Source organism: Actinia tenebrosa, unplaced genomic scaffold (genome assembly GCF_029948245.1).
Source record: "Actinia tenebrosa isolate PJP-AT-01 unplaced genomic scaffold, QUT_ActTen_1.0 PGA_scaffold17__23_contigs__length_9995812, whole genome shotgun sequence".
NCBI lineage: Eukaryota > Metazoa > Cnidaria > Anthozoa > Actiniaria > Actiniidae > Actinia > Actinia tenebrosa.
The window spans coordinates 5,862,298-5,878,454 of NW_028292577.1; the positions used below are offsets into that span (position 1 = coordinate 5,862,298).

General features: G+C 39.9%; 2 protein-coding genes across 4 annotated transcripts; both read right to left on the reverse strand.

Moving 5' to 3' along the window:
- Positions 1-322: 322 nt before the first annotated feature.
- LOC148910351 (serine/threonine-protein kinase SMG1-like) lies at positions 323-6,630 on the reverse strand. The gene is made up of 9 exons (XM_089032043.1): positions 6,499-6,630; positions 6,075-6,177; positions 5,613-5,680; positions 5,523-5,566; positions 5,134-5,240; positions 4,877-5,026; positions 4,737-4,796; positions 4,332-4,438; positions 323-4,048 (listed from the first exon to the last, which is right to left on the reverse strand). The coding sequence occupies exons 1-9, from the start codon at positions 6,628-6,630 to the stop codon at positions 3,806-3,808; spliced, it is 1,014 nt and encodes a 337-aa protein (XP_088888169.1). The 3' UTR covers positions 323-3,805.
- LOC116307792 (serine/threonine-protein kinase SMG1-like) lies at positions 6,499-16,093 on the reverse strand. Of its 3 annotated transcripts, none has more exons than XM_031718102.2 (17): positions 15,949-16,093; positions 14,794-15,433; positions 14,371-14,469; positions 14,100-14,218; positions 13,586-13,678; positions 12,845-13,021; positions 12,452-12,536; positions 11,704-11,876; positions 11,137-11,251; positions 10,338-10,597; positions 10,032-10,141; positions 8,692-8,764; positions 8,082-8,174; positions 7,812-7,988; positions 7,256-7,380; positions 6,721-6,921; positions 6,499-6,597 (listed from the first exon to the last, which is right to left on the reverse strand). In XM_031718102.2, exons 6-16 carry the CDS (start codon positions 13,013-13,015, stop codon positions 6,807-6,809), a joined length of 1,497 nt encoding a protein of 498 aa, XP_031573962.2. In that variant the 5' UTR covers positions 13,016-13,021; positions 13,586-13,678; positions 14,100-14,218; positions 14,371-14,469; positions 14,794-15,433; positions 15,949-16,093; the 3' UTR covers positions 6,499-6,597; positions 6,721-6,806. The 3 variants fall into 3 exon arrangements, with proteins under 3 accessions (XP_031573962.2, XP_031573961.2, XP_031573963.2); XM_031718101.2 differs by having other exon boundaries at positions 14,794-15,436; positions 15,949-16,082; XM_031718103.2 differs by having other exon boundaries at positions 10,338-10,594; positions 14,794-15,436; positions 15,949-16,081.
- Positions 16,094-16,157: the final 64 nt, after the last annotated feature.

Consider the following 16,157-nt stretch of genomic DNA (forward strand, 5'->3'; position numbering starts at 1 on the left):
TATCAGAAACCTCGGGAATAGACTTACCGGTAATTTCAGACAAAAGGTAAGAGATGTCTTTGTAATATTTTCCTAGCTTTAATTTTTTCAACGCTTTCCGTAGACTTTGCGGGGTTGGCTCTTCTAAGTGGTCTATGATTTTCTTCTTTACTTCGGTGTCTAAATATACCGGTCGTAAACCCTGGATATGACTCATCCAGTCTCTAAAGTATTTTATTCTTTTGTATGGGGTCTTCTTACGACCTCCATTGGCGTAATACTGCTCTCTGGTAGCATTTGGTACGGCATTACGAATGTTTTTACCACACTCGTAACACTGCGCTGACGTGTCATCTTCTATTTGCATTTTCTTACCACAACAAATATACTTATTTGGCTTAGAAGGTACAAACTTGGGTTTCAAGCACTTTACACAGAAATCATAAGCAAACTCTTTACATTCTTCGCACTCCATATATAGACTAACATATTTAAGTGCGCTGTTGCCCTCAACCACACTTGGAGTGGGGGGTCGTCCGTAGGTGGATTTTTGACACGGATCTTGCCCGTGTTGAGATTGCGCTGGAACCCCCATTCCCTATACTACTACTCCAGACCTCTGGCGTTTCCATTCTGTCAATCAAAATATTTATCATTTCAGATTGGATTAATTTTGATGAAAGAAATTTGAGAACCAAACATCTAGAGACGGGCCTGTGACGTCATCACGCAAATTGGTGTAAAACTGTAGTGAACATTACTTTACAGGATAACACGACGCAAGTTAGCATAACACTGGGAGGATTTGATTCGTAACGGGTGAAAAACACGGTGCACGGTCACTGTGCGGTAATGACCAATCGCAAGGCGTCTATTTTTTTGTTCGTCCAATCAGAATGCACGGATGCTGTATGGTCTCGATGAGGACACTCATACTAGATCTCCTCTAACATGACTAATAATAATAACATAGCATGGCATAAGACACTGAAGCAAGACATCACAGGGCACAATGGGTAATACCCTTACAGTAACAATATATGAAGTACTTGGCTAAATAAAAGACAAATCTATTGTAAGCGTTGAAGTCCAGTCCTTTTAGTCCAGGCTTAGGACCACAGGAGGCCCAAATATGGCAAAAGCCTTCCCTGCGTAATAAACGAAAAATGTTGGACAAATGGAATAGCAATGAATGGAACGATTTAGCCTTCTTGATAGGCACCGGAAATACGTCACATCATTGTTTTCTAATAATCTATATATCAGGATAATAATAATCCTCAACTAGTTGAGTAAGTTAACCCTCAGGTCAACTCTGTCTTGGTCAATAGATGTTAGTTTCTGACCAGGAGAGCTCTATTGTCTCCTTAAACTTGACTGGGTCAAGCTGCTGGCTTGGTATCATGTAGTCTCGTTTGCTGAACTCATACGGTACAAATTCAGCAATTTGAGTTGGACATTCCCAACAAATATCTTGGTTGGTTTATGTAACAGTTTACCAGCTGGATGGTGGTGTTTGTGTATCCTAGCTAAAGGCTCAATCTAGACTAATGGTATTGCTATTTACGAAGGCTGAAGCTTGAAACAACAGTAGGCTGGTCTAGTAATGAGTGCCAAGCTGGTTAGTCGATGGTAAGTGGTTGGTTAGTTTATGGTAAGTGGTTGGTTAGTCGATGGTAAGTGGTTGGTTAGTTGATGGTAAGTGGTTGGTTAGTTGATGGTAAGGGGTTGGTTAATTGATGGTAAGGGGTTGGTTAGTTGATGGTAAGGGGTTGGTTAGTTGATGGTAAGTGGTTGGTTAGTTGATGGTAAGTGGTTGGTTAGTTGATGGTAAGTGGTTGGTTAGTTGATGGTAAGTGGTTGGTTAGTTGATGGTAAGTGGTTGGTTAGTTCATGGTAAGTGGTTAGTTAGTCGATGGTAAGTGGTTGGTTAGTTGATGGTAAGGGGTTGGTTAGTTGATGGTAAGGGGTTGGTTAGTTGATGGTAAGTGGTTGGTTAGTTGATGGTAAGTGGTTGGTTAGTTGATGGTAAGTGGTTGGTTAGTTGATGGTAAGTGGTTGGTTAGTTGATGGTAAGTGGTTGGTTAGTTGATGGTAAGAGGTTGGTTAGTTGATGGTAAGGGTTTGGTTAGTGGATGGTAAGTGGTTGGTTAGTTGATGGCAAGTGGTTGGTTAGTTGATGGTAAGTGGTTGGTTAGTTGATGGCAAGTGGTTGGTTAGTTGATGGTAAGTGGTTGGTTAGTTGATGGTAAGTGGTTGGTTAGTTGATGGTAAGAGGTTAGTTAGTTGATGGTAAGGGGTTGGTTAGTTGATGGTAAGGGGTTGGTTAGTCGATGGTAAGGGGTTGGTTAGTTGATGGTAAGTGTTTGGTTAGTTGATGGTAAGTGGTTGGTTAGTTGATGGTAAGAGGTTAGTTAGTTGATGGTAAGGGGTTGGTTAGTTGATGGTAAGGGGTTGGTTAGTCTATGGTAAGTGGTTGGTTAGTTGATGGTAAGGGGTTAGTTAGTCGATGGTAAGGGGTTGGTTAGTGGATGGTAAGTGGTTGGTTAGTTGATGGGAAGTGGTTGGTTAGTTGATTGTAAGTGTTTGGTTAGTTGATGGCAAGTGGTTGGTTAGTTGATGGTAAGTGGTTGGTTAGTTGATGGTAAGTGGTTGGTTAGTTGATGGTAAGTGGTTGGTTAGTTGATGGTAAGAGGTTAGTTAGTTGATGGTAAGGGGTTGGTTAGTTGATGGTAAGGGGTTGGTTAGTCGATGGTAAGGGGTTGGTTAGTTGATGGTAAGTGTTTGGTTAGTTGATGGTAAGTGGTTGGTTAGTTGATGGTAAGAGGTTAGTTAGTTGATGGTAAGGGGTTGGTTAGTTGATGGTAAGGGGTTGGTTAGTCTATGGTAAGTGGTTGGTTAGTCGATGGTAAGGGGTTAGTTAGTCGATGGTAAGGGGTTGGTTAGTCGATGGTAAGGGGTTGGTTAGTTGATGGTAAGTGTTTGGTTAGTTGATGGTAAGTGTTTGGTTAGTCGATGGAAAGTGGTTGGTTAGTCGATGGTAAGTGGTTGGTTAGTTGATGGTAAGTGGTTGGTTAGTTGATGGTAAGTGGTTGGTTAGTTGATGGTAAGTGGTTGGTTAGTTGATGGTAAGTGGTTGGTTAGTTGATGGTAAGTGGTTGGTTAGTTGATGGTAAGTGGTTGGTTAGTTGATGGTAAGTGGTTGGTTAGTCCATGGTAAGTGGTTGGTTAGTTGATGGCAAGTGGTTGGTTAGTCGATGGTAAGTGGTTGGTTAGTTGATGGTAAGTGTTTGGTTAGTTGATGGTAAGTGGTTGGTTAGTTGATGGTAAGGGGTTGGTTAGTTGATGGTAAGTGGTTGGTTAGTTGATGGTAAGTGGTTGGTTAGTTGATGGTCAAGTGGTTGGTTAGTCGATGGTAAGTGGTTGGTTAGTTGATGGTAAGTGGTTGGTTAGTTGATGGTAAGGGGTTAGTTAGTCGATGGTAAGGGGTTGGTTAGTCGATGGTAAGGGGTTGGTTAGTTGATGGTAAGTGGTTGGTTAGTTGATGATAAGTGGTTGGTTAGTGTATGGTAAGTGTTTGGTGGTCTGTTATTGACCAATTGTTAATCAAACAATTTTTACGACACAAGTCTAATATTATTTCAAGCTGTTTCTTTTTTTTCAAAGTTTGCTTAACTGCAAGGTTTGTTCTGGTCCAAAACTAACGTTACAAGTAAATAATCAAAACTACGTCGATCTTTTTTTCCAAGTCGTTAAGCTAGCAACGCGATAAACTCCTCTAAATACATTTGCAGCACGACACCCGTTACTAGGCAACGATACAAGTTTAAGCACTATGGACAAAAACACCTGGATTGTTGGGTCGATTGTTGCTAGCTGGCACTACTGCTGTTCCATGATTAGCTTTGTTGCTATGGTGACCTGGAGCAACCAATGAAATTGATGTAGAGAATATGGACATACAGACAGGATTGTCTGGTATCGTCTCGTCTATACCCATGCAGTTCCATCCTTCGTACATCTGGCTGAGATTGTCTAGACTGGTTGCTTCATGGATAACATGGTCAACCTTGAGGAGAAGTCACAATTCAAAATAGGAATCATTTGTGATGAGAGAAAACCAGCAGTAGCAAGGGCGGCAACCACGACAGCAGCAGCAGCAGCAGCAGCAGCAGCAGCAACTACAACAGCAGCAGCAGCAACGACAACAGCAACAACAGATGCAAAAACCATGCAGCAGCAACAGTAGCAACAGCAAAAACAACAACAGCAACAGTAGTAACAACAGTAGCAGCAAAAATAACAACAATATTAAAAAGAAACAATAATAAAGAAAAGTAATAAAACCCTACCTGGTCCGCTACAGACATTCTCTTTGCTTGATCCGCATCCCTGCCATCGAGTTTTGCTTTTACTTTCCTCCACACACTAATGGCATATGTGTTACGCTGCTGTAGAGCTGTTATCAGATATCAAGCTATCAATATACATCATACTAAACCATAGATAATATACATCATACTAAACCATAGATATCATACATCATACTAAACCATAGATAATATACATCATACTAAACCACAGATAATATACATCATACTAAACCACAGATAATATACATCATACTAAACCATAAATAGTAGAGGGAGACTGATTTGTTTTTCTTCGTGTACGATAGCGCTGCTGTGCTAGATATTTGAATCAACGAAGAACAACAAAACTTCAGATTGAAATTTAGACTGACATGAGCACTTTACCTTTGCCAGTTTTTGGATCTCTGGCGAGGAAAGCTGAGGAAGACTTTCTTGGACTTGCAACTGAATATACAATAAAACAAACGTACTGATTACAAATGGTGTATTCCTGGAGTTGTGGTAGCTTTTATCATATGACCTACCTGTAGCAGGTCGTGTGGTAGGTGAACCTCCACCTGATGGACTTTGTGCCCCATGATCTTTGTGTAGAATGACTGGGTTTGTTGGAGGACAGTAACTTGATGATGTTTCTGGGATGTCTTTGGTCATGGTAGTGCTACCCTTCTGTAATGCTGACCACACAATTTCATGTCATTAATTACCTATATTTAAATGTTGTCTATGTGTCTGTCTGTCTGTCTGTCTGTCACTGTGTGTGTGTCTATCTTTGTTTGGTTACCTGATGCAAAGGTAGGTGGTGGTGCCGCGATGGGTGTCTTCCCTCCATTAGATCCCGAGTCCTCAGGCATCAGAGCAGACGCCAGGGCTAACAAATCATCATGTACCCTGTAAGACAATTGAACAAGTATTAAAACTTATAAGTATTCAACTACTGTATTAACGTGTCTTGAACCACGAATGGCTTACGTGTGATTGGTTCAGAGCGGAAGCCATTTCACAATCAAGGTACTAAGAATGATTTCCGTGTCCTTTCCCACTCTACTGCAACAAGTCAGTTGTCTGTACTTACCAGTGAATCGAAGACGTGATAGACGTGATTATAGCTTGTCTGTACTTACCAGTGAATCGAAGACGTGATAGACGTGATTATAGCTTGTCTGTACTTACCAGTGAATCAAGGACGTGATAGACGTGATTATAGCTTGTCTGTACTTACCAGTGAATCAAGGACGTGATAGACGTGATTATAGCTTTCACTTGTTGTATATTATCATCAAACTCCTTGTCATCTGTTGAATCACTGCTGTCTACTTTCCCACTGCAACCTGTAGACAATTGATGGAGCAACAATAGAACACCATGTCATGTTACTTGCAATCATATAACCAATCCTGGTACTACCATTGCCCACACAGGGCTGAAAAACATACGTGATGTGCCAATCTTTCCAAAAATAAATCAAGGATGCTGGAAAATTCGTATTTAACACGAAAATAGGTCGACGTTTACAGGAGAAACTATTTGAGCAGAAACATTGAAGAATGATGGGATATTCTGGAGTGTAACAATAGTCTAAAGAACATGGTGCATTGTGGTTTAGTTTGGGTACAAGAATCTATTGCTCATCATGACTTTTATAGTGTTGCTGTACTCAAGCTAGACCACAATGCATCATGTTTGATATGGTAAACAAGGTCAAGGTTGGTATCAGAGTCTTACAGGATAAAGTACTTTTAATCAACTGTGCACTCTCGTCTGACAGCCTGTCGTAGGATGTGATGAACGACTTAGCAGCAGTACTTGATTCATGTCCATCTTCATCCTGAGGAGAGAGGGGAAAACAGACAACATTTATCTATGAACTTTAGCACAGGTTGAGAGCCCACAACAATAACACTGTACGACATGCGGTAACATTGAAATGGCTTCCCATGAGAATGGTTATCGTATGGATGGAAAACGTAAGGTTACAGCACGTACACGGTACGACATGCCATAACATTGAAATAGTATCGTCTTTCAGAATTAATTAATTCAACCAAAACGAGTAGTTACTTCTACAGCAAGGTATGGTACAGCCATGAATTTGCAGTATCGTTTCTCACTTATTCACTCACTCACTCCTAATATATAGGTACGATACCTTGACCATAGTGGTTAGCAATGCTTTCACTTCTGACACCAGCTGCTGATGTGTTACTTTCAGTGCTTTGAGGGCATTGGTGTGGGACTTGAGTGATTCCTGAACAACAAAAGCAAATAATATCAACATCATCATCAACAACTTCAACAACACTATATCACATCAATAAACGCCAGCAAAATTAAAGCTTAATACTGCAAAACTAAAAAAACAAGGACTCACTCTCTTGGTAGTGACAGAACTGATAGCCTGTATCTTCCTGGACTTATGTGATGATATCTCTTGACTGACTGACTCCAGGTTAGTTTTCATCCATCCAAGAGTGATTCAGGCGGACATTTGATGTTCAATAACGATGTCATCTCACTCACAGCCTTTAGCTTCACCAGAGATTTTTCTAATTCTGAGGAACTGTTCTTGCATCTGAAAATAAGTTACTCAGTCAATTGTGAGAAAAATACAGGATAATAATATAAAGAGCAGGAAACTTTGAATTCTGACAAATGGTACATGCGTCTACCGGGAGAATCGAAAAGAACGGGAAAGATTACTTCAATTAGAAGACCGAGTTTTCCGGAACTTTCAGATCCGAATGACATATACCATTTGTTTTCCCAAGCGGAATGTTTGGTTTTCCGGGTAAATGGTAAGCATCCCTGATGTTAAATTAAGACGTGGTTAACTCCAAGAATATTGATTGACAAATTAATCGAGTAGGTAAATGAAGCGTAACCATATAAAATACATTAGGGCTTACTTGGAGACAAGAGCAGTGATGGTGCTGTCCAAAGCTGTGACCTCATGGGACTGGCTACGGAGCATCTCGAAGTGAATCAGGGCATTAGAAAGTGAGCAGATGTCTGAAGAGTGCTTGGCCTCCAACTATGGTATACAAAAAATTATATATAAGATCAATGACGTACACTCCTACAACTAAAAAAATATATATTTTAAAAATTAATTTAGATTTACACAGTGTAATATTCATTCAGGCCCTTTCTAGATCGAATTAGAATTTACAAGTTGATTTTTGCGGAGGGAGGAAAACTGGAGAACCTGGAGAACCCTTGAAGCACACGAGAAAACCAACGAACATCTCTACTCACATACGACGATGTTGAAAATCGAACGCGGGTCACATTGGTTAGAGGCAATTGCTCAAGCACTCACACATTGAGTCTTTCAAAACTTACCTTTTCCCTTTGAACAAATCCAAAAATCACCCCCCACCCCCACCCCCCATGAAAAACATCAGCAGTCCCCCTTCCCTTCGCGATGTAACAAACAATCAGTCCCTAAGTACCACCCATCACCTGTAACAGTTGTTTTCTATCATTGACAGTCTTGTCAAACTCCTTTAGTACAGGGTTCAAGGCTGGATTAGCTCCTGCTGCCCACTTGAGTCTCTGTTCGATGCTGGACTGTTGAGTTATGATCTTGTCTTCTATGGCTTTTACAGCTGGCTCCAGTTGAAGAAGAGACTGAACTCGCTGTAATTGATAATAATAGTAATAAAAACGGATAATAATAATCACCTTTGACAAAAAAGGAAAAGATCATTTACTTTATCTTGTTCAGCATACCTTTCTCATGTCGTTCATGATGCTGGCTTTAGCAGGGCTGATCATGCTGTTGTCTCTCAAGGGACAGCGCAGTAGATCATCTTCATACAACCACTACATCAACAAATCAAATGGACAATACAAGAAATAATATAAAAGAGGTCTTAGCACCTTGTTTTAAGGATGCACTGAGGGATTCTAGATCAGAGTAAAACTAACAAGAGAAATTCCAAAATCAATCTGTGGGGGAGACGTGCCCCGACATTAATCACCCCGGATGTTGTTTAAGGGATCAATACAATTTGAAGGTTTGAAGGAAAATGGAGAACTCCAAAGTGTAGCATGTGTTTATACACCTGTGTGCAATCTGAACCATGGCAAGGGTGGGTCCATGGGGTAGGGGGGAGGTGGATCTGGGGAAATGGTGGATCCGGGGGGATCCTGGGTGGGGATCCAGGGGGGACTAGCCACCATCATTTAGAGTTAAAAAAATAAATAAAGGATAAGATAAAACCTAAAGAAGACACTGTGATTCATAACTCTCTTCAAGTCTCGATTTACATCTCCCTCAAGCTCATGTAAGCCCCTTATAGTCTGTGCTAGAGGAAGAATATCTAGAGCTGAAACATACCTGGAACCTTGCTAGCTGTAACTGAGATCTTTGAACCACACCCTTGTAGAGACTGATATTGTGGTCCAGACGTCTGTAGAGAAAAACATCACCAACTAGATTAGCATGTTGAATAAGTAAAGTACTATTAACAACACAGACACTTTAAAACCAGCCTGTTTAACCCCATGATGGCTTCACAGATATCTACCGATATGTAAATAGAGGTTTTGCACCATCACGTGAGGGCAGCCCTGTTAGATAGCAGAAACAATACTTAAAAGGTTACATAAGTAAGAATTCAATTCCCAAGAGCAGAGGGATTTTATTGTTCTGCTATCTAACCACAGGCAGCCCAAGCTGTATATTATGAGGTCGGCATGTGATGGTGCAAAATCTCCATGAGATGTACTGGCGTGTTTCTAAAATATGCAAGTCAATACATTGTGACGCAAGTATCTTGTCACGTAAGTGTGTTGTCACACTAGCATTGGTATAAGTCAATCCATTGTGACGCAAGTATCTTGTCACGTAAGTGTGTTGTCACACTAGCATTGGTATAAGTCAATCCATTGTCACGCAAGTATCTTGTCACGTAAGTGTGTTGTCACACTAGCATTGGTATAAGTCAATCCATTGTCACGCAAGTATCTTGTCACCTAGGTGTGTTGTCACACTAGCATTGGTATAAGTCAATCCATTATCACGCAAGTATCTTGTCACGTAGGTGTGTTGTCACACTAGCATTGGTATAAGTCAATCCACTGTCACGCAAGTGTCTTGTCACGTTAGTGTGTTGTCACACTAGCATTGGTATAAGTCAATCCATTGTCACGCAAGTATCTTGTCACGTAAGTGTGTTGTCACACTAGCATTGGTATAAGTCAATCCATTGTCACTCAAGTATCTTGTCATGTAAGTGTGTTGTCACACTAGCATTGGTATAAGTCAATCCATTATCACGCAAGTACCTTGTCACGTAGGTGTGTTGTCACACTAGCATTGGTATAAGTCAATCCACTGTCACGCAAGTGTCTTGTCACGTTAGTGTGTTGTCAAACTAGCATTGGTATAAGTCAATCCATTGTCACGCAAGTGTCTTGTCATGTGTGTTATCACACTAGCATTGGTATAAGTCAATCCACTGTCACGCAAGTATCTTGTCACGTAAGTGTGTTGTCACATTAGCATTGGTATAAGTCAATCCACTGTCACGCAAGTATCTTGTCACGTTAGTGTGTTGTCACACTAGCATTGGTATAAGTCAATCCATTGTCACTCAAGTATCTTGTCATGTAAGTGTGTTGTCACACTAGCATTGGTATAAGGTGCTTTTATGTTTTGGAATCAATCCTACGAACCTTGCAAAGTCGTGTTTTCTCCATGCTACGTCATATGCACTGGTCAAAGAACTCATCTGTGAAAATTGTTTTTGCTGGAAGCTTCCCTTTTTGATCTTGATGTCAATCACCTGGTGGGATTGGCAGGTATCAGTATCATCACTTTCAATAATATATGGTTATAGTCGTACATTTTAAGGGTTGAATTCAACATGGCTTTAACACTGTTTTAATTTATGCATACCTTTTAGGAATCGTTTTCAAAACTGACCACTGATCACCCCTACCACTTGGACAAAGGGAGTACCCTCTCCCCCAGGGGCTTACCTTCTTGCAGGTTTCTTCAATAGAGTGTACCCTACTGCTATCACCACTGTCTGATCCATCCTCTAATAGATTGAGATACTCATAGACTATAATGCCTATGGCTTGAGAAGGCAGTCCAAGAATCCTTTTCTGTACACTCTCTGCGATGAACTGCCTGATGTGCAATGCAAGTTCATCTTCACTATAGCATTTGTCAGCTATCCAGTTGTACTGTGGTTGGTCTTCGGCAACTGTTTCTCTAGCTTTGGATTCGGGAGCTTCTTGAGGGGAAATATATTAAAGTTTTACAATTAGTGCACCTAGATAACTGTGCCCTAACTTTGTCCAGCACAGAGGCTATTTCAGGGTATCGTTAAAAAGTGATTTCTTTTAAATTTACGGCTTATTGATTTATTATATAAGTAGCAAGAAAAAATGCTCATTTCTTGCAATTCACTGCATATTTGCTGCATAGACAGATAGCATCATCACTGTGCTCTGTTGACTAATACAGCACAGTTCTTGACCAATCAGAGCACGAATAATAGGGCGACTACATATTATCTGATAAAGAGTATGTTCGATGTTAACACGCTTCATTTCCTGTGTAAGTTTATTCGTTGGTGCAATGCAAAATTTCACCACATTTCGTTTCCCCTTGTCTATAAGCAGGGGTTACACTATTTTGGATGAAAAATGATATAACTGAAGCCATAAAAGACTGCCTAAAAGCAGGATGATATAAATATCATTATAAGACACCTGAAAAACATTCAGTCTTGAGAGAAATAGTCATGGAAGTTAAGGAATTATTATCTACCTTTAGTGTTTTCCACTAGTTCTTTACAATCTTTGAAAAATGCTGCCATAACTGCAAGTCGTCTTAGGAAGAAAAGCTTACTACAAAGCTGGCTGTTTCCACTCCTGTTTGATTCCTATGATAGCACAAAGTTAAAAAAAAACAACTGAGCAGAGCATTCCGTCATGAAAAGCTGATATGGTTGAATTGCACAGGGTAACAAAACAATTTCTCAGCTTTAACAAAATGACATTGCATCTGATCTACGATATTAAATATCTTAGATGAATATTTACTCTCGAATGTCATCTGGTTAGCTCAGTTGGTAAGAGCATCATTCTGTTGTACGGAAGGTAGCGATTCAAGACTAAGGCTGATCAACACTTAGGGTGCTAAGATAACTGAGGAGAAGGTGCTGCCTTTGTTATTTTAACTGCAAATGGTTAGAAGTTCCCATGGCTCGGAAGAGCATGGGCCCATCCCTAATCAACTAGAGACATTAAATGAGGACCACAAGTTTATCTGCAGTTGAACTACTGTCAAGTATCATCCTCTATAAACTAACAAATATGATCTATTTATTTGTACCTGCAGCTTTTTAGCTTCTTGTACAACATCACAAGTTTTATTCCCAAAACTGCTGTTCACCTGGGCTAAGATCGCATTCATCAAATCCAATTCACTTTCAACTTTAGTGAAGAGTCCATTAAAACCTGCCAGTAACATCTGTCCTGCTGACATCTGTTCACTTGACTTCTTCCCTAAAAAAAAGAAAATTGCACATGATGACACATACTGCGGCTGAATGGTAATAGGAAACAATACAATCCCTAAATATGACCCTCAGGCATTGCTGAATACTACAGTCTTGAACTCTCTGTTGCTCGGTTGCTCTTTTGGGCCAACAGTTTATCTGTAACCCTGTTTTACTGTAGGGAGGTAACCGGTCATGACGCCCCCTTGTCATGACGCCCCCAGCCATGACGCCCCCACGTATACAATGATGGGTTTTTTAACCCTCTTTCAATAAAGTTTTTTTATTATTTATTATAGTGTTAGCCTCGATTTTGTGAAGAATATTGTGTTCTTGTGAAGGTACGTGGAATTTTAAAGTGTTTGTATCATTGAAGTTGTGTAATCTTTACTGTTGGTATTAATTTTGTGAATATTTTGACCTTGAATGAGGCTAATGAATGCTGTGGAAAAAAGTCTATTGAAAGTGAGAGACAGCATTAGTCTTTAAACACTTGGTATGGATAACAATTTGCAATAAAGTACAAGCTTGGTGTATCAGGGAACAATTGAGTAGCAAGAAAGTTGGAAGAATCCCCCTTACCGATTGCATTCCTTGACTGTTGGATGGCATCAAACTGCTGCTGTAATATGGATATCTTTGAACTGATGCTGGAGGAATTAACACCCTGTGAAAGAAAAAAGAATTATCATCATAATGTCGGTGATGATGACTGTGATGATTATTATAGTGGTGATAGTGAATAATGATGGAGATGGTAGTGAATGATGGTTGTGATGGTGATGACTGTGATGATGATTATGATGATGATTATGGGGGTGATAGTGAATGATGACTGTGATGGTAGTGAATGATGATTGTGATGGTGATAACCGTGGTGATGGTGATATCATGTTGAAAGTGAAAGTGTATGATAAGATGGCTGGGCCATGCTTACTTTAACTGACCCAACAAGGCAGGGAGGTTAAAACATACCTGGCATTCATGTGTGCTGTTCATCTCAGTTTCTACTGTTTTTGTCAGTGCAGCAATATCTTCTCCATGTACAAGTCTCTCTAAGCTCTCTAACATATGAGTTACGCTAGGATCTCCTGAAGTGAAACTCTTGATGGCCTCAGGAACAATGATATTCCTGAAGTTTGTCATCGATTCCTGCAGGAAAAGAGAATAGAAATCACAATAACGTTGATAATCAAGTGGTATTGAAATGATGGGAAAATGGTGTTTTGGAGTTTTGTGTAATGTAATGTGCTGGTATAGTAGGTGTGGTGGTGATGTTGTAGTAAGCCGTGATATAATGTGGTGTGGTGGGGCTTGGTGTGGTATGGTTGTGACAAGTGGTAAGGTGGGGTTTAATGGGTGCTGGTGTGTTGGTGATGTTGTAGTAAGCCGTGATATAATGTGGTGTGGTGGGTTTTGGTGTGGTATGGTTGTGACAAGTGGTGGGGTGAGGTTTATTTCAGTTTAGTTTACTTTAGTGTGGTATGGTGTGATAAAATATTATGATATAATGTAGTATGGTGTAGTGTGGTGGGGTGAGGTTGCTTTAGTTCGTGATGGTATGGTGTAGTGTGATAAGATATGATATGATGCATTATTTTTGTAGCACAAAGCTCATGGTGGTGTATTGTGAATTAAATCAATAATAATGAAATACCATTGCCAATGAACTAGTATAACATTATGTCAAGAGATAATGGAAAATACTTTTATTACCTAAAGGGCAGAGAAGACTTTGTGAACTGCAAAAATGCCCCTGATAGAATTGTTTAGTTCTTCTTTAGACGAACTCTTCTGTTCTTCAATGACCTGCAGTCAATAAACATATCGGTATTCATTATCAATGATAAGTAACTAGTATTCATATGCAGCATTCATCCACTTTTTCTCCTACCAACATAGACCTCTTTCAAAAATATTTGGATGCAAAGGTAATGGTAATTTGTCATATTAGATTTGCACTTGTTCTTTCATATTTTCCAGCTAGCCACATGTGCAAGAAAGCTTGAAGGAGGTCTATATCAATATATCTCTCCCTCACTCCATCTGTCTGTCTGTCTGTCTGTCTGTCCATCTGTCTGAGTGTTTGTGAATACTAGCAGACATCCATCACTTCTTTAGCAATATAGAATTCCTAGTTTATTGCTCACACATCAGCTAGTGTTATACTATTCATTTAATAGATGTATAGAAACTGAGGATAATATGACTGCATATAGGCACTACTCACCAGAGGATGACCTCTCAGCAGGGACAGAAGCTGTGTGACATTACCACTCATTGAACATAGCTCTTCTAAAAACCAGTCACCTTCTCTTGATGTCAGGTCTGACAGTCTGTCACCAGCAACTACAATACATCAAACACAACATTAGAAGAGAGAATCTAGCCTCCTCCTCTGGCTACTCCATATTAATTTTATTCTCAAGAATGTAATGGGGACAACAGAGAGATAACCTCCAACATCTTATTCCTTGAAATAAAGTCAAAATATTCTCAACCTTTAGCTGTGTTCTCCATCACTAAACATCTCTTGCTCTGAGAACAAAGTACTTTAACAATGACAGAGCTCAGGCATATGGTGGCACTGGGTTGGTTATCTGTAGAATAAACAATAATAAATATGAATGGTTTACAAACAGTTGTCACTTGGAGGTCATACAATTCTCATGTGGTTGTCAAGGTGGTTTAAACACTTGCTGAGTGACTGACAGATAAATGACAAACTAAGTGTAATCAGATGGTTGTCAAGGTGGTTACATACTTGCTGAGTGACTGACAGATAAATGACAAATTAAGGGTAATCAGATGGTTGTCAAGGTGGTTACATACTTGCCGAATGACTGACAGATAAATGACAAACTAAGTGTAATCAGATGGTTGTTGAGTAGCTGTCAGTCAAATGGTTTTCAGCTATTGTTTACCTGATACATATTTGTTAAGACTGGCAAGTGATGTGCTCTAATTCTTGATGTTCTCTTGGACAGGCAGCTTGTTTAGCCTGTTCTAGCCTCTTTATAATAGAAAACATATTTATCACACAATTTGCTCCTGAAACACGGCAATCGGGCCGTCTTTAAAGTTCCAGCATGTTTTCACGAGATATTGTTTTGTCTTGTTATTGTTGTGCTTCGTTTGTAAACACTGTGACGTAATGTTATTATGCCGCATTGCATCATGGTTTGGGACACCACAGGAAACCCAATACGTCCTGGACTTTCGAGCTACAGTTGACCTCCTGTAAGCGACCATCCCGGGGCCAGGAGAAAGTGGTCGCTTAAGGGAGATGGTCGCTTACGAGAATGGTCATTCAAAGAGAGTCGACTGTATTATGAGTCGTCAGTTAAGGATTTTTCAGAAAATTCTTAATCGTTTCAGGTAAAACGTCACAACCCTGAAGTCAGCTGTTTCTTGAACAGGGATTGGGATAGGAGTAGAGTAGTGGTGACGTCTTGCAACCATAACAACGACTTTTCTGATGACAAACAAACAAATATGGCGGCCGTTGTCTTCTCGTGACATTTCGAAGCCATTCTTGTAAGTTTTTTCGCTTTCCAAAAGACCCTGCTAGAAGAACAAAATGGATAACTTTGATATTAAAGGTGAGATTTAAAAGCTATTTCGTTATGGTATGCGTTACGAAGGATTTTAGCGTGACAAAGCTGACCTTTGTTTCATAAACAAAACCTAATACGCTTGAGATTAGTCCATAAAACGTGTAAATAAGTTATCGTTTCTTTTTAGGAGAAAAGATAGGGAGCCAGATGACACCGTAAGAGCGTGCAGCTGCCATTTTCGTGACGGTGTCAAGGCAAACTGTCCCGAAATCTTTGAGTGGAATAGAGAAAAACTCTTCCCAGCATCGGACGAAGCGAAAACGACTAGTAGACCAAAGAAGATAAAAGAAAATCATGAAAAGTGCGGATGTCTCAATGATTTACAAGAAAATCAAAATCCAGAAACAGAAAACTTGGACACTTTAAATGTAAAACACCCAGCAGAAGCAGAGAATGTGTCATCCTTCAAGCGAAACTAGACAACAAGACACGAGAACTAGAACACAAGAACAACAATCTTACAAAGAGATCATGCTATTCTGCCTCAACGCTTAACGAAGATGTTACACGGCCTTCCCAAAGGATATTTTTCATATTGTGGTCAGATATGCTGAAAGTTTTAACAGTGTTTTTAAAAAGATGTTGTTTAAAGGCGTTGTTTTGGGGGCGGTAACGTTTAAATTTATATTTAGCTTCCCAACCCATAATATCTATGATGCCTGTCAATTATC

What these genes read in the sequence shown, in the direction of transcription:
- LOC116307792 (XM_031718102.2), bottom strand. Translation starts at nt 13,015, where the DNA reads ATGACAAACTTCAGGAATATCATTGTTCCTGAGGCCATCAAGAGTTTC. An exon ending in AGAAAACACGACTTTGCAAG is followed by an intron (nt 8,765 to 10,031) that starts GTTCGTAGGATT and finishes TTTTCTCTACAG; the next exon opens with ACGTCTGGACCACAATATCA. An exon ending in ATAGAAAACAACTGTTACAG is followed by an intron (nt 7,381 to 7,811) that starts GTGATGGGTGGT and finishes TGTATACCATAG; the next exon opens with TTGGAGGCCAAGCACTCTTC.
- LOC148910351 (XM_089032043.1), bottom strand. Translation starts at nt 6,630, where the DNA reads ATGATGTTGATATTATTTGCTTTTGTTGTTCAGGAATCACTCAAGTCC. An exon ending in ATCACGTCCTTGATTCACTG is followed by an intron (nt 5,241 to 5,522) that starts GTAAGTACAGAC and finishes ATTGTCTTACAG; the next exon opens with GGTACATGATGATTTGTTAG. An exon ending in TACCACACGACCTGCTACAG is followed by an intron (nt 4,797 to 4,876) that starts GTAGGTCATATG and finishes TTGTATATTCAG; the next exon opens with TTGCAAGTCCAAGAAAGTCT.